General features: G+C 38.6%; 3 protein-coding genes across 11 annotated transcripts; 1 reads left to right on the forward strand and 2 right to left on the reverse strand.

The window, feature by feature from the left end:
* The first annotated feature begins 381 nt into the window (after nucleotides 1-381).
* Nucleotides 382-9,607, forward strand: LOC105421752 (uncharacterized). Of its 9 annotated transcripts, XM_088869397.1 has the most exons (6): nucleotides 382-4,018; nucleotides 4,348-4,402; nucleotides 4,507-4,601; nucleotides 4,772-4,982; nucleotides 7,668-7,892; nucleotides 9,013-9,607. In XM_088869397.1, the coding sequence occupies exons 1-2, from the start codon at nucleotides 1,294-1,296 to the stop codon at nucleotides 4,356-4,358; spliced, it is 2,736 nt and encodes a 911-aa protein (XP_088725523.1). In that variant the 5' UTR covers nucleotides 382-1,293; the 3' UTR covers nucleotides 4,359-4,402; nucleotides 4,507-4,601; nucleotides 4,772-4,982; nucleotides 7,668-7,892; nucleotides 9,013-9,607. The 9 variants fall into 9 exon arrangements, with proteins under 9 accessions (XP_088725523.1, XP_006858678.2, XP_020531888.1 ...); XM_006858616.4 differs by having other exon boundaries at nucleotides 382-4,402; XM_020676229.2 differs by having other exon boundaries at nucleotides 382-4,402; nucleotides 7,668-7,839.
* Nucleotides 9,608-10,980: 1,373 nt separating this feature from the next.
* Nucleotides 10,981-14,870, reverse strand: LOC18448553 (pentatricopeptide repeat-containing protein At3g62890). The gene has a single exon (XM_011630457.3). The coding sequence runs from the start codon at nucleotides 14,459-14,461 to the stop codon at nucleotides 12,329-12,331; it is 2,133 nt and encodes a 710-aa protein (XP_011628759.1). The 5' UTR covers nucleotides 14,462-14,870; the 3' UTR covers nucleotides 10,981-12,328.
* A 3,736-nt stretch (nucleotides 14,871-18,606) lies between these two features.
* On the reverse strand, nucleotides 18,607-23,778 carry LOC18448552 (S-adenosyl-L-methionine-dependent methyltransferases superfamily protein). Its single transcript, XM_006858613.4, has 7 exons — nucleotides 22,586-23,778; nucleotides 21,577-21,639; nucleotides 21,390-21,456; nucleotides 20,831-20,931; nucleotides 20,640-20,684; nucleotides 19,813-20,292; nucleotides 18,607-19,039 (listed from the first exon to the last, which is right to left on the reverse strand). The coding sequence occupies exons 1-7, from the start codon at nucleotides 22,718-22,720 to the stop codon at nucleotides 18,869-18,871; spliced, it is 1,062 nt and encodes a 353-aa protein (XP_006858675.2). The 5' UTR covers nucleotides 22,721-23,778; the 3' UTR covers nucleotides 18,607-18,868.
* Between the last annotated feature and the right edge of the window lie 1,034 nt (nucleotides 23,779-24,812).

Genomic DNA, 24,812 nt, shown 5'->3' on the forward strand with positions numbered 1-24,812 from the left:
GAAAATTCACAGTCTAGATAATGTGCCGCAAGATGCACTATTTCGAGGACTCAAAAACCTTTTATTTTATTTTCAGATCCATCCATCTCGATGTCGAGATTACCAATTAAAGGGTTTTTCAACAATAAAATAACATTTTCGATAAATTTTTAAGGTGCATCTTTAGTTCTACATTTTAAGGTTGCAACCGTATGTAACCTTTTTCATTTTCTAAATTCTAAATTTTAATATTTTGTAAATCACCAATACATAGTGATCCCAAACGGCGATCCGGCATTTCCAAACACGGATTGTGAGCTGGACGATCCACCCTACGAATACGGGTTTTTTAGATACTGCAGCACAGTATAATCGTTCACCATTTCATTGATATGCACAATTTGTTATGGCCAAAACAAACAGGCCGTTAAATACAGAGGCCGAAAAGATATTAAGGGAGATGGAAAGATAGAGAGAGAGAGAGACCACTGCAGCAACGACAAGGCGTGAAAGCGGAAGTGAAGGGGAAAGAGAGAGAGAGAGGTGGCCACAACAGTGGTTAGAGAGAGAGAGGTGTGGCATAACAGGGGGGAGGAGAGAGAGTCTTATGTAGAGCTAGACACAGGTCTCATCTCTTTCTTGGAAACGCCCACTTACTTATCTCTCATGAATCATCTGTTTCCTCTCTCAACGAACTGCTCCTTATACCCTCTCATACATCTTAAACCTCCGTGGACTTCAACTAATTTTCTCTGCAAATTCCAACCAAAGTCTCTGCTCATTCTCCTCAATAAAGGGGGATTGTCTTCCTTTTTGATTGATCAAGAAACTGGGATATTTGTTCCTGGATATGAAGCCTACTATCTTCTCTGCAAATTCTAGCCCGGAAACTTTTTTGGGTAAGTATAAAAATACTTCTCTTACTCCTGAAAGATCGATAACTTAATTGGGTGTAGAGTAAAAGTGGGTTTTCTTCCTCTTAGAATGGCGAGGAGGCTCCCTCTGTGCCGTCCTCTCGCTTTTGTAACACTCCCCATCTCCATGAAATTCATTGGTTTTTCTCCTTTCATTGATCCACTGAGTTTCTCTGACTTTAAACAGTTGGAGCTTTCATGGATTTGATGTAAAAATTGGTTTTTTCTATAGCTATGGCAATGATACTCTCTCTATTTCTCCCTCTCCATATAATTAGACTCCCCAACTCCATGAAACTCATGGGTTTTTCACCTTCCATTGATGCAATGAAAATTCTCACCTCAATACAATGAGAGTTTTAATGGGTATGAAGTAAACAGTTGGGTTCTTTCAGTAACTATGGCGAGGAGACTCTCTCTCAAACTTTCTCGAACTGTTATAAGACACCCAACACCCATGAAATTCATGGGTTTTTCAACTTCTATTGCTGCGCTGGATTCGTTTGTAGCTCCTCAAGATTTGTCCAAAGAGCATTTGCAGTATTGTTTAGGTTTAGCAGAGAAGCTTTTGAGCAGGGGCATGGTTCAAGAATCTCGAGGGGTTCTCGATCGAATTATCAGAGGTTCCAAGTCTAAGCTCTCAAATGCCATCTGTTGTTTTGATTTCTCCATCTCTCATGGCCTAATTCTCAATCTAAAGAGTCTCACTTCTCTTTTGAGAAGTTTGGTTGTATCAGGCCATGCTTCAAAAGCTGAAGAGTTTTACAATTACCTTCTTTCTAGAGAGATTGTCCCGGACCCTGACATGGTCAATTGTATGATAATTTGTTACAGTAGATTGGGGAAATTGCAGAAGGCCATTGACCATCTCGAGGCTCTGGTTCAGGTTGGTTCTCTGCCTTCTTCACCTGCCATTAACGCGTCGATTCAAGAGCTCTGCATAAAAGAGCGAGTACCTGAGGCTCTTAGTTTGTTCTATAGAGCGATATCCTTCAAGGTTCTTCCTAGTTCATCTTCCTGTAGGTTAGTTCTGTTTAGTCTCTGTTCTCGGGGGAATTTTGACAAGGCTCTCCAAGTGTTTGAAACAATGGTGGGTTCCGGTATGAAGCCTAGCATTCAATTCTACAAGTCTTTGATGCATTTTTGCTTTAAGAACAAGAGGGTTGAGGAGGCAGAATATCTGTGTCGATTAATGGAGTTACAAGGTCTTTCTCCAAAGCTTGAGACTTATACTTCCCTTCTCTATTGGTATTGTAAAGATGGAAAGATGGACATGGCTCTGAAACTATTTTGCAGGATGGGTAAAATGGGGTTTCAATTGGATACCTACACTTATAACACACTTATCTATGGTTTTGTGAAACTGGGTCATCTTGATTTGGCTTGGGAGTATTTCAATGAGATGCATGCGAGAGGCTTGGAGCCTGATGTGGTCACTTATAGTGTTATAATCAATCGATACTGCAAAGATAACAGGCTAGACTCTGCTTTGAAGCTTCTTGATGTCATGTCCAGCCATGGTTGTGCGCCCAATGTTCACTGTTACACAGTCTTGATTCAAGTTCTTTGCAAGGAGAATAGGTTCTCAGAGGCTGATTTTTTGTTCAATAAGATGCTAGATAGTGGCCTAGCACCTGACCACATTATGTTCTTGTCTCTTATAAACAACTATCCAAAAGATCGGGAGCCCCTTCTTGCTTTGAAGCTCTTAAAGGCGATGGCAAGGCATAATTGCAGTCTTGATGACTGGGTGTTTTCAGATTCGAGTCCGCAAGGAATTGAGCTTTTGTTGGACGAGATATTGAGAAGCAACATTGTTCCAAGTAGTGTGGCTTTTAATGTACTGATTAATGCTTTTTGTGCAGAAGGGAAATCTGACAGCGCTTTTTATTTCATAAATAAGATGGGTTACCTTGAATTGGAACCCACTGTCTCCACGTATAATTCCTTGGTTAAATGCCTCTTCAAGGAGGATCGAATTGCAGATGCTGAAGCCCTAGTGAGCTCAATGAGGGAGAGAGGTTTGGTTCCCAATCGGGCGACTTATTTGATAATGATAAGTGGGCACTGCAAGGAAAGAAACCTAGTATTGGCTCTTCGGGCCTTTGAGGAGATGCTTGAAAGCGGGTTGGAGCCCACTGTTGCCATCTATGACTCTATTATTGGTTGCCTGGGCAAAGAAAATCGGACGGAGGAAGCCGAATCTATGTTCGATTGGTTGTTTGAAGGTGGGACTGCACCTGATGTGAAAGTATACACCACTTTAATCAATGGGTTTTCCAAAGTGGGAAGAGCTTTGGATGCTTGCAATTTGTTTGAAGAGATGATAGACTTGGGTTTAAAGCCGAGTTCCCATGCGTATTGTGCACTAATAAATGGTTTGATTAAGAGAAACATGGTTCAGCGTGGGTCTTCTTATCTTGAAAGGATGTTGGAAGATGGTTTCAAACCTGATAGGGTTCTGTACACCTCTTTCATTAACCAGTTCTGTCGAAGAGGCGAGATTGGTGTGGCTTTAAGCTTTGTTGATCAGATGATTAAAAACCGGATTGAGCCTGATTTGATCACTTATGGATCTCTGATAAGCGGGGTTTGCCGAAATATCTCACGTAAGGTGCGGCAGCACCCCATACCAATTTCCCGTTCCAAAAGAAATGAAGATGCGAGAAAAATGCTCTTTAATCTGCTCCCTCAAAAGACTATGGAGCCCTCAAGACTTGAGCAACGGTTTTTGTGCAATTCTTCTGAGGAAAAGATTGAGCTGGCTCTAAATTTGATGCGAGATATGATAGATGATGGGCTCATGCCTGATTTGCATATTTACAATGGGATGATTAATGGGTTTTGCAGGGCTGACATGATGGGAGATGCTTACGACCTTCTTGATTTGATGCTTCAAAATGGGGTGCACCCTAATCAAGTGACGTATACCATACTTATCAATGGCCACAGCATGCATGGTGAAATTGATCTTGCCATTAAGTTATTCAATCAAATGGCTATGGATGGGTATCCCCCTGATAAGGTTACATATAATGCACTTCTTAAAGGCCTTTGCTTGGCGGGAAGAATAGTGGATGCTTTATCGCTCACACTCACAATGTATAAGAAGGGTTTTGTTCCCAGTAAGATTTCCTATGATCGACTACTTGAACACCTCTCTGTTAATGGTGCAATTGATCTGGCTTTCAATCTGTTTCAAGAAATGCTTATGCATGGTTGTGCCCCATGTCGGTATAACTTCAACAGATTGATCTGCCTTTTCTGTGAAGAAAATAGATTAAGGGAAGCCCATTTTGTTTTTGACGCTATGCTTAAAAGGGGAAAACTCCCAGAGGAATCGACTAAGACCCAGTTGATAGAAGCATGCTACATGCAAAGAGAGTTTGAGATGGCTATTATGATTGAGGAAAATATGCTTGTTTACGAGGCCTAATTTTACATTTGTTGGCAGTGCTGATCTAACTTGCTGGACCTCAATCTGTGACAATGTCCATATTCTCCTCAAGGTATTTTTCATTCTATTTCCCAAGTCACAAAATATTATAACCTGAAATGATAAATATAGAAGGTTGAAAATTTGGTGACTAATCAGTGCTTATATTCCTGACAGGGCTTGCGGTTAGAAACAGATGCTTGTGTTTGGAAGAAGCCCAAAGATGATTGTTTGATGACGAAAATTCCTCAAGCAGGCAGGCTCTATTGGTGGTAATTGTTGAAACTGGACTTTATACAAACCTTTTTATTGTGACCTTAAAAGACAGCCATACATATGGGAGTTTCTCTTTTGTTTGTTTTATTTCTTTATTTTCTTTTGAAGGGTAGGCAATAGTTCAGTTGAGATAGTTTTTTTTCTTAGGGCCAATACTTTTTTTCAGGGCCAATTGGTAACAGAGGCTCGAGAGAGCCGAAGCCACTGCTTGACTTCAGGGACTGAGAACGTTTACCCTAGCTTGGCCGACCTCACAACTTAGCCAACACCGTTGCATGGGTGCTGGCTAGGGAAGGCTCTCCATGGAGGCTGGACAGTATCTTATCTGAAACTTTAGAGAGAGCGTCAAGAATAACAGTCTCATTCAAATATATGAGGTGGAAATCTAATGAACAAACACTCCTTGCCTATAATTTTTTTTGTAGTTGCTGTTGATTGGAGTTTGTGCAGTTGTATATGCCATATACACAATTTTGCTCTATTGACCGTTAAGCCATTTTTGTAAAGGTCCTTAAGGAAAAACATGCACACGCACTTTTGTATACATTTTTATATGATTTTAGTGTAAAAAAGTTCATATTATTATAAAAATAAAAGAAAAAGAAAAAAGAGTTGTTGTGACAGAGAGCCAACGGTGGTTTTGATCTTAGGACCTTCAGTTTTTTATTTTTAATCTTCAGTTTTATTTTGTACTTTTCCATGGAACATCTATGTCTGAAGCAATGCAATAAGGTCAGGAAATTAGTAAAATCATCTATATGTGAAATTGCTGTAATATCATAAAGTTGGATTATCTTCCTTGATTATTTGCTTGCATTCAACTGTAGTATCCCAGTAGTTATCTTCAGATTATTATTTTCCTCTCAGATTAGGTTCATCATTTGCCTCTGCACGTAAATTGTTCATCAACAATAATGAAGAACTACATTGGGTGCTTTGCTATATCAAACTTGTGGATTAATTCCTTCAAGACAGCATGATATGTTACAAACTGAGAACCTAATGCTGTTTGCATTGTCTGTAATGGTTTGTCCAATTAAAGAAGGACACCTGATAACCCCATCCTAAAAGCATGCAATAAAGAGAACATAAATTCAGAAATTGATAAATTTTAGTAGTAGTAATTTATAAGTATTTCATTAGGAATTTGTGCTCCCAATTCTTCTAATTTCAAGTGTTGGGCATTTCCTTTGTGATTCCTTTTTCCTTTTTCTTAGTAGGTCTTGGGAAGTTGATAGGGGAAGCAAGGTTAGGGATCCAACAAAGTTTTAAGGAAAAGGGATGATTTGATTGGGGGAAGGGGGTGGTCATTAAATGACGGGATATCTCTGATAATGGAGGGGATTAACATGGCCAACCTTCGTCTCAAAAAACATCCTGCCGAGCGCCTAGGCAGTCAAGAGTCGTGCCCAGGAATGTCCAATAAAATGGGAGAAAAGAAAATTTTTTGTGGGGCCATTTTGGGTAATTTTGACCCATGAAAAGGGCGTATTCTGACCCCCCCAAAGTAGAAACACCCATAATTGATCGATTTTGCGATTTTTTCGAAAGAAGAAAATTTTAGAAGTTCATAGAATCATATGAAACCTTACCATATATTATTGAAATCAATTTTAGGGTCCACATGACTTTAGACAACCGAAACATTGAAGATCAAACATCTGAAACATCGTAAAATTGAAAATCTCCTTCTCTTTTCACTTGTATAGTATCTTTTGTACGAACGACTTCATACAGGTCATTTGGTCTCATTTGAGACTTGGGAGTCTATAAGTATGATTGTATGAAGTATGGACTATATAGTGTATGGACACTAAATCACTAATGCACCATGTACTTTGTCTTATAACTATTTTAGTTATTAAAATTTTCACTGATTTGAATGTGTTTCAACATTCATGCGCATGTATTTACATAAAAAAGTTAGAATACATTTGAATGCAATAATGTACATATTTAAGACATACATAGGCACATATGTGAGGTGGACAGCACAAACACACATATATGTATAAATGTGTATATCTCACACCTTTGGGCACCTGAGGTTCTGGCAGCTGCCTAGGCGCTGGGCGCCCTAGATCTCTCCGTGTGCCTGGGGGCTGCCCAACGTTTATTTAAACCTAGTGGGCTACTGGTGGATGTTGTGTAGTGGTTATAACCAAAGTTTTAGGCAAATGTTTCTTTTGTTTATATTATATACTTACAAGCATTTCTCTGTCCGAGCCCTGGTCCTTTTAAGTAAATGCGTGTAGACATTTCTTATGAGAATAAGAGGCACTGGTTATGCAGTTTCTTCTCGTTGATCTGCTCCAGTTTTCTTGGCAAATGTGCCTACAAGTTAGTCTCGTTATCTGTTCCAGTTTTCTTGGCAAATGTGCCTACAAGTTAGTGAACATCACAAGTGTGTGTCTCTTTTTTTTAAAATCTGTTCGCTACTATATTAAAGAAAAAGGTATTACATAAGGTAAAGCAACACATTAACTGGTTGCACTAGACCAAAAACCCATTAACGGGGTGCACTTGTGTGAACATCACAAGTGTTCTGTGGTTTTTCAGGTTGTGCATTTTTTTTTCCTTTGGGAAATTTATCAGAATAAACCTAAAAGTTGAACTATTTTAATATTGTACCCTAGTTGTAATTTGATAAATGTCAAACCCGATATTGATTTGTCATTTGATGGGCTATTTGAAATTTCATTAAAAGAATGATGGACTGATTTTACATTCAAGAAAAGAAAAGAATGATGACTAATGAGATAAAAAAAATATGGATAAAATGTGTAATAGTTCAAATCTTAGGTGAAGTTTGACAATTTTACCTTCATGTTTTGAGTAATCCGTTTCTTTACTGCCAGGCTTGAGGATCCATGCTCCATGATTTTTTGTTTCATCATTTCTACCTTCCTATGTCTACTTAGCTGATTAATTTTAGCACCAGTTGTCTTCTATGGAGCTCATGTTTTTGTAAATCTCTCTGGTTAACACTTTGTTGATGCCTCATTTTGATTAAATCTTTCTTTCCTCCTAATGCTTTATTTTCCTTGGGTATACATTGACAGTTACAGCATATTTCAATGGTTCTCATAGGATGGCTGCAAATGACGATCACCACATGGCTCGTTTAGAAGTTCTTTGTATCATCAGTGACATACTGCAGCTTCACTGGCTTATGGAGTTGTGAAGAAAAAGAAGAATGGAAACCATTCAGGGTTGGAATAGTTGATTATTTAGGTAGTCAACTATAGCACATGTGGGGGCCTATTTTCATCGAACTACATTCATAGGTCATTGTTTCTCATTTTGATTAGTGTGGTTGTCTGCTGTATATTTTATGATCTTTTCCATTCAATTTACATTGCTTTGTGAGCTTAACCTCTTATAGTCACTACTGGAATATATGGTCCAACATCTTCTTTCTAAAGTCAAAGTGTGGATTTGATTCCAGATGTTTGCTTCATCATTATTTACTCACATCTGGGTCATTTACCCGTAAAAGAGAGCTCATCTTTAGGTCATTCAAGGCTTTTAAGGAGTGCACTCTATCCCTCAAAGGCCGCTAACTCTAACCCGTTAAATTAATTTAATTAATCCTTGCCTTTCATAAAATTCTTTGCTCATGTACTTGATTGAATGGTGTAAATTGTTGCTCATGTACTTGATTGAATGGTGTAAATTGTTTGCTCATGTACTTGATTGAATGGTTGCTTCTAGTATGCCAGATATTTATTGACATTGGAATTGTGGTTTGATGTTTTAAATCAATGTCTTGGTCATGAGAGTGTAATGATCACTCATGAATTGGTGGTTTAGTATAGGATTTAGGATATGGCCCTTGATAGAGCGGAAAGACGGAATTCGTGTAGCCCCAAATAGTTGGAACAAGGCTCAGATGATAATGATGGTTTAATATAGTGATTTGGTCCTTACTTCATCCTGATAAGTATATGATTTAGTTCTTGTGAGTGGGTGTAGGTTGTTTTTGCATGCATTACTAGTCTTGAGTTAGGGAACTAATTGAAAAATAGGTGGGTGTGTGTTTTTGAGAGGGGGGTGGGGGGGGGGGGGAGGAGAGAGAGAGAGAGAGAGAGAGAGGATTGCTTTGTATGTGTGTGTGAGAGAGAGGAGGCATGGTTGTGTGTGTGTGTGAGAGAGAGTGTTGCTAGCTAATAACTTTTATTCCTGTCATAAACCATCAAACCTTCATATACTCTTTTTGCTTTCCTTCGATGAATTGTTGTGAAGCTCTAAAAATCTGAGAGAGAATTATGTACATATTGTTCTGAATCATGTACATAAGAGGGGTTCTTGATGTCTCTTTTAATAATGCCTATAAATATTTTGCTTTAGTTCCTTGCTTTTGCATGATCAGATTATCATAAACTGATCTTTGTTGGTTTCTTGCAGGTTAGAATCTGAAGGAATGCAAAGAAAATATCCCTTCCAAAAATACAACGGTATATGGCATATGCAAATGGGATTGTATACAACCATAGCATTACCTCTTGGACACAATGGTCACAAACACCCCAAGCCGTCAAATGCAAAACCGATGTGTGGTGTTTTCCATCTCTTCAAACAAAGTTTGAGAGACAAGTTGTTGGTTGTCGACTGCAGTCAATAATATACCTTCAGCTGCCTGATTTCATGTTTGAGAGCTGTGGGTGTTTCTGACCTTTTTGGACCAAAAGTAAACTGTATTATTGTGTGCTTTCCCCATGCAAATAGTTTTACACTTGGGAAATAATGTTGAAAGGATGGTTTGGGAAGGTTAAGTGCATCCTCTCTTTATCTCCTTTAGCGGTGGATATCCAATTCATTAAAAGGGCACTTAAAGAAGGCGAGCCCCACACTTGTGAAGTAAATAGCATGTCTATGCCATAAGCATGAGAAAGATCTACAAATGTTTGAAGAAAATAGTGCACCAGAAAGGTGAGAAGTTGTATACTAATTTAAACTGTAATTTTATGCTGAGAAAAATTCCCTCATCTTTTACTAAAAAGTTTGCCATCTTATCTATGAGCAGAGAAGAATGAGACCAACGTATAATTTGGAAAATTAGAACACATTTCCAGATGGAAATCACCACCTCCATCATATCTAACTGGAAAATCCAATTTTGTTTCTGGAAGACTTTGATCAGGTCTGGGATCAATAAACACGTGCAATTAGGGGGGGAATGGGGGGGGGGAACTTACGCTTAGATTGATTTTTTTTCATTGCCCCACAAAGAGAACCAAGATCCAAAAGCTTGATTTGCACAGAGGAAGGCTAGTAATGCTTTTACTTTTTTCATATAAACATGTATAGACGTGTTGGGCTGGATCTATTTTTTAGGCTGAAGCACGAAGACACTTCAGGCACAAACTAGACATGACACCAGTGTCATGTAACACTACTGGCCATAAGCCTTAGTTTGCATGTTTACAGGCCTCATAGCCATTATGTAACGGTTGGGATAGCATGAAACACATTTACCTATTTGTAGTTTAGGAAAACAATTTGGCTACTATTCCTTGTGGAATGTTATCCTTTGGGTAGAATATCATAAAAATGGTCACACTACCTCAAAAAACACTAAAGGTGGTAACATCAACCAATTTGCCAACAAGTGGTTGCTTTGACAGGACCATTTCATTCAAGTACCTCCTCAAGTATTTACTTATATCCAAGGTTTGGAATCTTGAATAGAAGGGTATTTTGGTAATTTGGTCCATGTGAGTGGGGCAAGAAGTGGTTACTTTAATAAGACCATTTTATTCAAGTACCTCCTCAAGTATTTGCTTATGCCCAAGGTTTGGAATCTTAAGTATGTAGGGATATTTTTGTAATTTGGTGCATGACGAAAGTGGGCTAAATTACCAAGACGCTCTTGTTTGTTTTGGGTTCCAAACCTAGGACAACAAATTTAATGAAAAACCACATGTTCTGGATTTAGAACTTGGAACAAGAGGGGGTGGTTTCACCATTTGACTTGGGTAAATGAAAAACAAACGATGTAAATGCCCCTCTCATTATTTTGGATTCCAAACCTAGAAAAATATATTTTTAATGGAGAAAATGTGTTCCTGGTTTTGAACCCAGAACATGCACGGATGCCTATATCATCTGGTTTGGGCCACTTTAAATGAGGAAAAATACCAGAATGCCACCGCTTGTTCAAGATCCAAATCCAAAACAGCAGTATTTTAAGCATTTTTTGATAAAATAGTTGAGAAGGTAGTTGAGCGAATTAATCTTTTCAAGTAACCATTTTATTGATACTTAGTTTCACATAACTAATATTTTAAGGTAGTTTTACAATTTTAATGGTATTTCCTCTTAATTGTATGTGAACAAGAAAACCAAGGAAACAATTTAATGTTTCAGACATGATTCCAGCAAACCAAATTGCATCAAGTTGATATTCTAAGCACTTTAGTTCATATAAAGAGAACAATTGGATACAGGATAGAACATTCACACTCGGCCTAACTTACTGAACCAATAAACCAGAAACTGCACGAAAGAATGAAGCATCCAATTCTTAAGAAGAGTATATAGATTGCAACTTCCCTTGGTCACCAGTAAGATGCTTTATGGTATGGATTTCCAAAAAGGTTCCACATACTTGTCCTGATGATAATGGGGTTACTCATAGCTAGAGTTTTCATTGTTTAGATATTTGGAACCGAGATTTGAAGATCCAAAGATGACATTCATCGACTCCTCAGCTCCCTACCATGAAATTAAACAGCCTGTTTGTTCGTGTTCTTCATGATTAGTTGTGGACTCTTCCATAATAACAGTCTTGAGAAGAGGAGGTCAGTCCCTCTGCAAAGATGCTTGGCTGATCTGACTAATAACCAGAAGCCGCAGAAATGCCATGACCGTACCTATGGTAATATGTACCATATTCTTCTGCCGAAGGTCACCAGTAGCCGTGTTGCTCCTCGCGATCACCATGATATGGGGTCAGACACGGCCCACTCAAATTCAATAGGCCATCCACTTTACCATTTCCATGTGAGTCCCCAGGGTTCATGGTGGGACTTGTCTTCTTCATTGTGAGTAAGCATTTTCTCCTCTTCTTTTTCATGGGACTGAGCTGCTGTTATTGTTCTTGTTGTAGTTATTATTCTTGTTGATCGGGGAGTCCTCATAAAGGGAGAACAACGTTCCATAGTTCAAATTCTCAATGGATGACATGAATATTTGGAATAAGGATAGCAGGTCTCTTTAGATGGGGGTTCCAGTAGCAAGAGCCGAACCATAAACGCCGCTACAAGAAGGCGGATCCTACTCATATACGACATCCCCACCACTGCTGCCAGTGGAGTAAGCCATGGTCGAGAATTGCAGAGTCCCCTGGAATTTTCTTCTGTGCCTTGCTTTTAACCCCATCTCTTTCTTCTGTTAAGCTGAAAGGTAGGCCTCAGTTTGCTGCTCTATACAACGATTCATGGCATTCTTCCCATAACCCAAGACATGTATCCAACATATTATTGGGAACAGTTCTCTATGTATACATTCTAGGCTTATGCTTGGAGGGGATAAGAGAGATGGAGGTTACCAGCCTCACAACTGAAGGCATACAACCAAGCTAGCCATGTGTGGGGTGTATATTTTGTAGCAAACAATCCCTTCCACACAGGAATTGCCATGCTTGTGTCTCTCCCTCTTTCTAGAATTCATAAGGTTACTGATAATCTTCGAGGGGATGGCCTCTTTGCTCCCCTGGTAATTACCAGTAGTCTTTACAAGAACAGTCACCTTGTTGGAAAAGGTGGAAGCGGTTCCGGTCCCTGAGAATGATATCCCGATCATAAAGCTTGGATATGAGCTTCATTACCACATGACAGTCGCTGCATACCCTGATATTCTTCACAATCCGGATAGGGGTCCCTGGGTTCGTATTCAAGAGCCCAAAAGCCACGGCCAACTTTTCACTGTGATGGCCTAAGGCATCGGCTTTCTCTTCATCCTCCAGGTCTAGATGCACGGCCGAAGTGTCTGCCATGTAACCAGCCGCATGCAGCTCCTCCGCAACTTGCTCCAATTTGCGGTGTATTTCATCTGTGTCTGGGTGGGTTCGATCACCTGCCACAAACTCATGAACCATGCTCCCCACCTCTATGGAGCTGCAGCCGGGCTTCTTCTCCACCCCCCGCACCTTCATGAAGTTCCTCACTCGGTGCACATCACGCCATCTACTGGCAGTGGCATACATGTTGGAGAGGAGCACATAGTAGCCCGGATTTTGTGGGTCAAGCTCCACCAGCCTCTCCAATACCCTCTCGCCTAACCCCACATTGTTGTTGTGGACTCGGCAACCGTTGAGCAGCGTACCCAAGATCACGGCATTGGCTCTTACAGGCATGGTTTCAACCAGGCATTTGGCTTCTTGCAAGAGACCTGCCCTGCACAGCGCATCCACTACGCACCCATAGTGCTCCACCTTGGGGACCAACCCGTGGTCCCTCCTCATCATCTCCAATAACATCCTTGCTTCTTCTACGAGACCCGTGTGCCCACATGCACACAACACCCCCACAAATGTAATGTCGTCCGGTGTGACCCCTGACGTCCTCATCTCTCTGAACATGGCTAAGGCTTCTTCACCCCGGCCATGCAGTGCCAGTCCTGTGATGATGGTGTTCCATGACACCAGGCTCTTGACGGCCGTGTTCTCGAACACTTTCATTGCCTTTTCAATGCTCCCGCATTTCGAATACATGTCCATCAGCGCATTGCTGAGGGCAACATCTCGCCTGGCGGGGCAGTTACTCAAAGAAGAAGCAGCAACAGGAGGCGTGGTCATCATCCTTCTGTCAATGTAGACATGAAGCCACTCCCCAAGTTCCAAGGCCCCCAAGTCTGCACATGCGGGGAGGATGGCGAGCATTGTGATCTTGTCTGGCTTCACACCCGCCATCTGCATCTGCCGGAAGACTGACAAAGCGTCATGGGGCATGGAGGCTCGGGTATACGCAGATATCATGGCGTTCCACGTGGCGGTGGTCTTCATCACACGCACAGGCATCCCCTCAAAGAGTGCGGTAGCTCCCTCGAAGTCCCCAGCCCTTGCATACCCATCCACCATGACAGTCCAAGATTGCTCGTCCTTGCACCCATGGGGCATCTCATCGAAGAGCCTTTGTGCCTCATGCAGGCAACCCCGGCGGGCATAGGCTGCGATCATGGTATTCCATGATGCGGCAGTCCTGCGAGGCATTTTTTCGAAGACATGGAAAGCGCTCTCCCACTCCTCCGCCAAAGTCGCATACATGTGCAGCAGGGCAGTCTGGACGTAAACATCCCTCTCGAGCCCGAACTTGAAGACATGCCCATGGACAGCGCGGCCCAGCAGCAACGAGCCCAAAGACGCTGATGCCTTAACAAAGAAGGTGAAGGTGAAATTGTTTGGCGCAATGCTCCGTTCCAGCATCCGAACATAAAGGAGGACCCCTCGTGCCGGGTCCATGTTTCCATTGGCGTAAACCCGGATCATGGTGTTCCACGCATACACAAAAGACGGTGCCGACAGCGCTGCGACGTCCTCCATTGACATGGCGACAATGTGCTCAAACATGACGCCCGCATACTGCAGGCTGCTGGCGAGGCTGGTGGTGCAGAAGGCCAAGAGCTTCGAGTACAAGTGCTGCTCAGAGGCGAAGACCCTGATGACTAGAGCCTGTATTTGCTTCAGTTGCTTCATGGAGGTGCAACGCTGCAATGAAGACGACACCAATGTGTGTGTAGTGGGATTCGTAGAGAAATGGATACGGCCGCCATCGTCGCATCCCGTGTTTACGAGAAGTGGGGAGTGGTTGCAGGCCGAATTCGCATAAGTAATGGCAGCAGCAGTGGGCTGCATGGCTAAGTGAACTGAGGAGCTCTCCTAAGTCACATAACCGCTTTATCCATTACATTCATGGCGAGGGAGAGAGAGAGTTCAGGCTTACTGGTGCAAACCCAATAGAGAAAAAGTTCTCTCTGGTTCAATTGATGTTTCAGATAAGAAGAATATTGAATCAAAATCTCTCCTGTCTCTCTGCTTTGATTGTAGATAGATAGATAGAGAGAGAGAGAGAGAGAGAGTGCATGGGCGACCTGGGTAGTGAGGAGTTCTCCTTTGTCACAAATAGCTTTATCCATTTAACATCCATGGCATAACAGAGTACAGATAGAGAGACGGGTATCTATTGTGCATACGTAGCGTGCTCCCGCGGGATCACTTTGTCTAAAGTTGTAGCAGCACCACGACACTTAAAAAGAAAAGAAAAAGAAACCTTTTAATTTTGGGAAAAGTTTACAACCTTAAAATGTTGAATAACACATGCACCTCAAAATTCTATTGGAAAGGTTGTTTTAGTGTTGAAAAATCCTCCTATTTGATATCTCGACTTAAAAAATAAAAGTTTTTGAGTCTAAAAAATAGTGCATCTTGTAACATATTATCTAGGCCATCCATTTTCAAGATTTTCATATGTTTATAAATATTCTTGATTTTAATTATTTTTGGAGTTTAAAATTGCTAATTAGATATGAAAATAGATTTTAAGATAATCTTAAAAAAAATTTACAACAAAATTACATAGTATGATAAAAGTTAGAGGTGTGCTTTAATTGGATTGTTTAAGGTGCAACCTTATAGAAACTGCACCTTTTATTTTTAAAGGTAAATTTATGTCGGTACCATTATTATGGTATGATCCCAATAAAATATGTAGTATTTATGCAGAGCGCCTGACTTCCCTACTTTTTTTTTATTTTTTTCCAAATTTGCCTTTGGGTTGGAGGTTTTAAACATCGGATTGCATATTAGATTTATTTTTTGATATTCACAACTTTGATGTCAAATAAATGCTATACACTTTTTAGTGGATTCGATGTTCGAAACATCAGACTGTAAAACTTCCAAAAAATAAGGTTTAAAGGTGGTTCAATGTTTCTAACATTAATGAAATCTTAATTGGTGCATATTAAAGGACCCATGTTATCCAATACTAACAAAGTACAATCTTAATTCGTAGATGTCAAGGGAACCTCATTTTTTGAAGGTTTGAGGCGATCCAATGTTTCAACAAAAATTAGGCCGGTTTCATTTTTGGAACATTAGACCACCCTACAAAATTGACGTTTGATGTTTTTAACATTGAGCTGACCTGTAAATATCATAAAATTAGAAAATAAATTTAATATGTAGTCCAACATTTAAAACATGAGACTGAGAGCAAACTTAGAAAAAAATTGAAAATTTGGGAGAACAAGGACCTCTTCATAAATATCACATATTTTTAGAGGCGAGGCTTTATTTTGTTTTCATAAAACCTAGGCCTTATAAAAACCTCATCCTTTACTTATAACTTCGTTGCAGTTTGTATAGAGACGCTCTGAACAATCAAAGTAAAGCACACGTTCAAATAGTTCGAGAAATGTGGTTTCAATAAATGTTTATGATAGCCTTCAAATATATTTCTATCGCTAATTATAAACTTTAAAGCTTTAAAAATAGTGTAGATCGAGTAGTTCTATGAAAACTTGAAAATCTTGAAATTTTACGGTCTAAAAATGTATTATTTCCAAAACTTGAATCCATTTTTTCCTCATGTCCATGCATCTTGAAGTCGAGACGATCAATTTGAAGATATTTAGGCATCTAAACAACCTCTTCTAGTGAAATTTTTGAGGTGCACCCTAATTTGATTGTTTCGAGTCTCGCACTTATATAAACTTTTTCATACTTTATATTCATGACCCTTTACTTACAATTACTAAAGTCTAGACTCCATCTCTATTATCGACCTATAGACATTTGAGTCCAAAATCCATGTCTAGTTTGTGCGTATGTATCATAGTTAATGCTCCCTCAGTCAATTTCCAATTTAGAAAAGTTAGATCCCGACCCACAAACCCTAGACACCTTTCTCTCACTTCAAGGCTTATTGCTCTCTTTCTCTCTTGATTTTCTTTTGAGTGCGGTTTTTATAGTTAGTAGGCTCTAAACAATCAAAGTAAAACGCACCTTCAAATGGCATCGAGAAATATGGTTTCAATACTGGGAATCTTTGTTAGAGCTTTAAAATATATTTTTATTTTTAATTATAAATTTAAAGTTTCAAAAATAGCATAGATCAAGTAGATCATGAAAACTTGAAAATTGTCAAATCCAAAAAGAGTAATGACACCATGAGACCCTCCCACACCCATGTAAGTAGGACCCAAAGGATCATCATTAAATTTTAACACATATCTATAGAAAAGTTATCACATGGGTGTAGGACTTAGGTGAATGGGCTTATTGATAATTTTTCTAGAGATCTGTATTAAAATTTAATGGTAATCCTTTGGGATCCTATTCATATGGGTGTGGGAGGGTCTCATAGTATCATTACTTGTCCAAAAATTGTGTTACAAGATGCACTATTTTCAAAACTTGAAATCTTTTTTTTTCTTATGTCCATGCATCTTAATGCCGAGATGATCAATTTGAAGATATTTGGGTATCAAAACAACATCTTCTAATGAAATTTTTGAGGTGGGCTCTAATATGATTGTTTAAAACCTCAACTCTATATAAACTTTTTCCACTTTTTTATTTTTATTTTTATTTTTATGAAAAAGGTGTGTGGTTTGTATAAGGCTAAGACCCTAAACAAACAAAGTAAAAGGCACCTTCTAATAGTGTTGAAAGATGTTTCAGTACTAGAAATATTTGTGATGGCTAGACAATTTATTTTTATATCTAATTATAAAACTTAAAGCTTTAAAAATAGTATCTCTTGAAAATTTTGAAAATTGACCATCTAGAAAATTACATTACATGATGCACTATTTTTAAGATAAAAAATCCAATTTTCTCATATTTATACATCTTAAGGTTGAGATGATCGATCTGATGATTTTTGAGCATCAAAACAATTGTTTCAAACAATCTTTTGAAGTGAATTTTTGAAATGCTCATTAATTTGATTGTTTAAAGCCTCAACCTTATATAACCTTCTTCCTTTATATAATAATATAGCACCTTGACCTATATAAGCAAAGCACGCATCTAAATTGCCTATACGAGTAAAGTATACATCTAAATTACCTGATGTCGTAAACATTAAACATTACAGCGGCTTGAAAATTCATATTTAACTCTAATTATGAAATTTAACATTATAAAAACAATAGAAATCAAGCAAATCTATAAATAGACAATCAAGACTACTTGTTACAAGATATATTGTTTTTACGAGTTGAAATTTATTTATTTATTGTTTTATATCCATATATCTCCAAGTCGAGATAATCAATTAGAAGATTTTACAATTTTGAAAAACTCTTTTTTGCTAGAATTTGAGGGGCATCTTACTCCTATAAATATAAAGTTGCAACTTGAATAAATTTTTTGTATATATAAAACAATTCTAAAATTCTAGATTACAATCTTCATAGATAGAAGAGTAAAATACTGGGTTACACTCGTCATGGACAGCACTCAAATCTGCAAATGATGACTTCCCCATTCAAGTGAAAGAATCAGATTCTTGTCTCATCAAATTATTGTCAAAGACAACGGCTTTGCCAACCAACGTTTAAAAAGTCAGACTTGGGTGAACCGGTCACCCACTAGTGCGTTCCGAACTGTTCAGTTCGATTCAACGATTTACGGCAGGACAACTCAGCCAAATTAATAAAAGAAAAGGCACAGAAAATGTAGACAATTTTAAAAAGTTTCAAATATTCTGCCAGTTGCAGTTCAAACCTGAACAACCGATTGTTTACAATACAAACAATAGGCTACCAACATTCGGAATGCAGTATTCGTCATGGAAAACCTTTGACTACACATTTGAAGCTAATACTTTTCATAACTAGCTTTTCTAGCATATATTTATCAGCATCGACAATGCAGATTTGACTGTTCAGAGGAAGCCATTACTGTTTCCTTAAAATTCCAGTACCATACATGATACAATTAAATCTGATGCATATGCTCTGATAATTCAATAAAATAATTCGAGAAAGCTATGATTCAAGAATTGCTGATAGATTGCAGAACAAGCCCAAGTAAATACCTGATTTTGACAGGCACAAATTAAACAATAATAAAAAAAAAAAAACACTATGATCGTGGCATGCAGATTTGGGGCGAGCACAACAACCGACAGGTTTCTTGGTTTTACATTATTTTACGACACTGTATAGAGGAAAAGCTATTCATAAAATGCTTCTCTGTTCCCATCGATACAATCTGAAGGCAAGGAAGGGATGTTAGAAATGGAAGTAAAATTCATCTGAGGAAGAATTTCCAAATCTCTCTGTCTCCAATCTCTGTTATCATATGAGCCCCAAAAATGCCTTCCTCATCAACCAGGCCGCGAAGCTGCCGGGCTCCACCATTAAGACCAATATAATTCTTCTTTGTTGCCATGAACAATACACCATATGGAGGTCGCAGGCACTGTCGAAAATATAAAAAAAACACCCAAGTGATTACTTATCCAGCTGATGGACAAGAAACTTTAAAGTATAGCATTAGGAAAATTGATTAGTCACTTAATAAATTAAGAATAAAAAAATCAGAAAAATGCTAAGCTTGAGAAGCTTTCTCATCCTTTTGCCACTGAATAACACTAATGGTAGAAAACAGGGCTGTTCAAAAAATAAAACAAAAAGAAAGGAAGAGGGTAAGCACCAAAGACATAAAACACGGTACAAGCAGTTAGGATCTTAGCAATACTGTCTCATACTCTCACCAAGGTTTTCATTTGTTCAAGGCACCAAATCTCCCCTCACACCATCAGAGCAGTGATCCATTGCAGAAAGTGCAATAGGAACGGAACTCATGAGGCCTCCTCTAATAGCTAAGAGAGGCATTTTCTTTCCGATAATAGCTCAATTGCCAAAGACCCTGGCAGACGGTGTCTGTCGGCCACTGAGGCATCCTTAACTGTATAGTGTCTTTCTTGCAAAAACCACTTCTAACGCAGCGTAATAATCCCACTTTCATTATTTCTTACTTTACAAAGATAAGACTCATCTACTGAATAAGTCAAGCAAAAGCTCTTCTACACATACTACCAGTAAATTGAAACAAATACCTTTCAATCTTTAAGAAATTCAACCAAGAAAAAAAGCGCTCTCTAACAAAAGAAAAAATCCAACACCAAAAGAGTTTGGAAAAAAAAGAAGAAAAAATAGAAACAGAAATGGGTGAAAATTAAAGCAACTGACCTTCTTGAAGAGCGCATAGAGCTTTCTCAATGATGCCACCGAGTACGGAATATCGGCCATGAGAATTATGTCATATCCACCCTCTGTGGCGTCGGTCTCACTCCCCCTCTCCCAAGCCCGGCTCCCTGAGAGCTTCCTCGTCCTCTGAGAAGAAGAGTCTTGAACAATTGAGCAGCTCCCATCATGGCTACTACAGCCATCCATGGCGAAATCCTCCTCTGAAAAGCTAAGGCTTGCAGCGCCCATTGATTCAAAACCAGCATCCTTGGCAACAACAGATAGAATCGTGTGGAGCTCTTCCCATTCCCCGGCAAAGAAGCGAACGTCGGGATCTAATGCGAGACGCGATGGGGTTAGTGGGCTCTCAGGCTGGTGGGCCTGCCGGTCCTTGGCTTGCTCAAGGTTTGCAAGGACATTGGGTATTGTGGTGCACCTTATCTTCTCGGCACTCAGGTCTTGGAAATGCACTGTTGAGGCACCCTGTGATTGAATTCGTTAGAGAGAAATATCAGATGAGGTCATTCTTTGCTTAATAATAACCATTTGGTCATTTAAGACAATGTTTATTTTATAGAACACTGGACAATGGAAAACCGTTGTCCATTAGGGTAGGCACCATCCAATGAGTGAACCACCAAACCAGGACATGCGATCAATGGTGAGTTTCACGCCTCCATAAACTCAAGATTTTCAAGGCCTTGGAGAGCTAAATATTTTCTCGTGCATTGCCAAATTCATTGATTTATATCATGCCAAAGATATTCTCCAATTTCTATGCATGGGTAGGGAGTGCCCTCTAGACCTAAAAAAGGTGCAATGATAAGTACCTTTAGACAAGCGAAAATTCCAGGGAGACCATGCCCACATCCAAGCTGCAATAAAAAAAGAAATTAGGCTCAGGAAAGGATACCACACAAACAAAACTCTCCCAAGAATTTAAACTCCATTGAGAACATTAACATAATACATAGGGGACCATGGCATGGTTCTTCAAGCCATGAATTCAAGTAAAAATTACCTCTAAAATCCGCTTGCCTCTAAAACTCAACTGCCCATCACGAATCTCGTGTTTAAGGGCATTCACAAGATCCAAAGAACCTTCCCAAGATTTTACACCCCCTGCAACAACATAAGTGTACTTCTTACCACTGAAACTGAAGGAAACGAGAATATAATTCATAAAAATATAGATGATAATAGAAATGTGAAAGTAATCAAATTAAGGAACACATGGTCAAAATGTTAATAAAAAAGGGAACCAATTACTAATTCCTTATTTATATTTTGCAGATAAAACTTTCAAAGATACAAAGAGCAAACTAATTGAGATTAGCTTTCCATTTTATTCTAATACCCTGAATGCCTTCAGCACCATGCAAAGCATTCATTTCCTACCCCGCCACTCCACCCGGCAGCCCTACCTCACTCCCACACGCCTCTTTTTTTCTATAAAACAGAAAAACCCCTATTTCCCATGCCATTGCCCTTAAGTCGTAAGCTGCCATTCAGATAATGGAAAAAGCCAAACAAATTAGACTGCAGTTCCCAGAATAAGTAATTTGAAATCTCTGGCTTACCGTCGGATCTTGAAGAAACCATATCTGAATTAGAAAAACCAATGATGTCAGCAACACTAACCCTTCCCTGAAATAGATGATCGAAAAGCCCCTTTAAAATATACTTCAAAATAAAAGACAAAGCATGAAAGTCCTTCTACAAAGTACAAAGAGAAAACAACAAAAACAAGAGGAAGATTAAAATTACCTTGAAGACATGAAGCCCCTGCAAATTGACATTTTCCCCAGCATACTTGTAAGGGTGAGCAGCCTATCCAAAAACATACAGATATACGTTGGGAAAAAGACTCACTGGCGCACGACAAAAAATGCAAACAGAATTTTCTCTAATAGTAGATTTATTGTTTTTTAATTTTGTATAGTTAATGTTAGATGCACTAAATCAGCCAACCTAATCTAAAGAAAGGTCTAGATCAGATGTATTATAACAAGGGTCTAGATCAAATGTATCAAAAAAAGGGTCTAGAATCAGATGTAGTAAAAGCTAAAATATCAACTTCCACAATTCCCAGTGTGAAGAGAAAGTAAATATAAAAAAAGCATAGAGAATCACACTCTCCAATAAAGAATAGAAAAATACCAAACAAGAATTTTGAATAAATGTGCCAGCTATAAAAATTAATTTCTTATAGTCCCTTTTTTTATAAAATTTTGAAATTCAACATCCAGGTCTAATTCGCAAATAATAGGATAAGAACAAGCCAATTTTCTCCACAATAAGTTTTCATTTCAATTTTACTTGCTAAAAGTTTCAGCATTGCCCTTTATAGGTACTTGTTAAGTTAGTAACCAACAAACTACAAATTGAACTGCAGAGCCAAAGCATAGGTCAAACAAGTTTCCACATCATAAAAAAGACAACCAACCATAAAAAGGAAGCATGATATTAATCAGATGTTTATCGTTTTTGAAAGTTAACTTATGATTTTAATTCGAAACCGACCTAACAGAAAAATATAAAGCAAAGTGAACTCGCCCATCAAATGGACTAAACATAAGCGCATATCAATCAAACAAAAAACACATCCCCAAATTCAATTACATACCAAAAGCAGAATCCTGAATTCAGCAATATGGAAGAACCAGCAATTAATCACAAATAAAGGAAAACCCAAACTAAAACTAATCAAGTAAAGAAAAAAAATTCAACAATTACAGAGTCATAATTCATGAATTGAAATGAAAAGTTCTTATACCTTTGAAGGAATAATCTCCACGGCTGGAGAAGGGAGATGGAGATCCCTATCAGCTATTGAAGTGAGACTATGGCTCCCCCTATCATGAGGCAACAGGCCTGGAAGGCATTGTGCAAGAAGAGAAGGTGCACGCATGGCTGACCAATGTATGTGACTGATGAAAAACCCTAGGAATAATGGAGAGCAAATCCTATTTCCTTTTGGGGAGGCAAGATTGGATTTTAATCTTGTGCCCCCCAACTGAACTTGCAGACCCAACCCCAGAACAAAATTTAGTTGATCTCTAAAAACAGAGGTAATTCAAGCCACAGCCCAGAAATTTGATCCTCTGAGATGGGGCAAGACCCAATAAATGCACACAAAGAACCCTAATTGACCTCTGGAGCCAAAGAAGATTTCCCCCGAAAACTGCAACCAATCTCAAGAATCCAATAATCCTAAAGAGCACCGGTGTTGAGAGTCAATGAAGACCTCAAAGTCCTAGCTCAAACCCTCACTAACCTTGAAAATTAGGTAAAAACTCTTATCAGTTAATTGTATTAAGAGTCCCAAATAACACCAGACAATTCTGTAGAGGATTGAAATTTTTCTCTTTCAGAACCATACAATACTCAAAAAATCCCAAAACCGAAAACCACAGATTAAGAAAAAGAAAAAAACCCTATGACGATCCAATTAAAATTCTAAGTCCTAACCGTTGCTAAGAGCGAGAAAAATACTGGAAAGAAAACCCAGAAAAAACTAAATAACTCCAAATGTTACTCAGAACCTCAAAAAACCCTGAAAATCTCCAAATAAATACAATAACCACCAAATTCCAATTCTAACTGCTCTTGCAAACCAGAAGAAGAGTTAAACCTTCTAGGATAATAACACGAGCTAATTCTCGAGCACAGAAGAGCAGTGAAGAATTAAGAAACCCAAAATCAAGCAGGTACAACAGAAGAGAAACCCAAGAATCACCAGATGGTTTGGGAGCCCAAAACCCTAGAATTCACAAGCGTTTAAAGCGTGTCCGCCATGACTGAAAAGTTCAGAGAAAGAGCAAACGGGCCGCCCTGTGACTTGCTGATCAGTCAACAGATAAAAGTAAACCCGGGGGAAGAATCTCCGAAGCCCCAAACACAGCAAAAACCAAAAAGCTTAGAGAGAGAAAATCAGAAAACTCAGGGAGATAGAGAATCGAAAAGCTCAGAGAAAATGGCAGCAAATCTTCGGCCATTTAAAGGAGATTACCGGGCCTCAGCACCGCTCTCCTGAGCTCATTTCCCCGTCTGAATTCCCTCTCTCTCTCTCTCTAAGCTGTCTTTCTTTCTCTCTCTAGGTCTCCTCCAAACTTTTTCATTTTCTCTCCATATCCCTGTCTTCTATAAAATGCCAAGTGAATTTTATTTGCTTATTTTAAAAAATAAGTATGCCATATCACATGGGATTCATTACTATGACATGACCTATCTGTGTTACGAAAGTGGTCACAATTAATCTTAGTCATTAAATGTTAAATTGGATGATATGAGACCTTTCACAAAATTAAAAAAAAAAGCAAAATTAACTTTGTATTTAATGAATGATCCGATATAAAATTTAATGGGTAAAAATAATCGTGGCTTTCATTTATGAAAAATAAATTGCCTCTTTGTATACTTCTCCATGTCTTGCAGCTATTGCCAGATATATCATGGGTGCGCATATAATTCAATATGGACTTTTTTTTTTGGTTAAGCACTAAATACTATAGACTAGCGTTTTAAAAAACGCCGGGTCGAACCGGACTCGCCCGATTCGACTCGGAAATAGTGAAAAAGGAACCGGATCTCCCAAAAATCGAAAATCGTCCGGTTCTAGAGAGAACCGGACGATTCTGTACAGTGAATCGAGCGATTCACTGTACGGAATCGGCGATTCCGTACGGTTTTTTTTTTTTTTTTTTGGTAATCCATGATAGATTTTTTTGTAATCCATGATCGAATTTTTTGGTTTTTTGTAACCCATAATAGAATTTTTTGTAATCCATGATCGAAATGTTTGTTTTCTTTTCTTGTAATCCATGATCGATTTTTTTGTTTTTTTTTTTTTTTTTGTAACCCATGATAGAATTTTTTGTAATCCATGATCGAATGTTTTGTAATATATGATCGAAATGTTTGTTTTTTTTTTGTAATCCATGATCGAAATGTTTGTTTGTTTTTTTTTAATCCATGATTGAATTTTTTGTTTTTTGCTTTTT

The sequence above is a fragment of the Amborella trichopoda genome, chromosome 6 (assembly GCF_054954075.1).
Source record: "Amborella trichopoda isolate Santa Cruz 75 chromosome 6, AtrichopodaSantaCruz75HAP2 v2.0, whole genome shotgun sequence".
NCBI classification, from domain to species: Eukaryota; Viridiplantae; Streptophyta; class Magnoliopsida; order Amborellales; family Amborellaceae; genus Amborella; species Amborella trichopoda.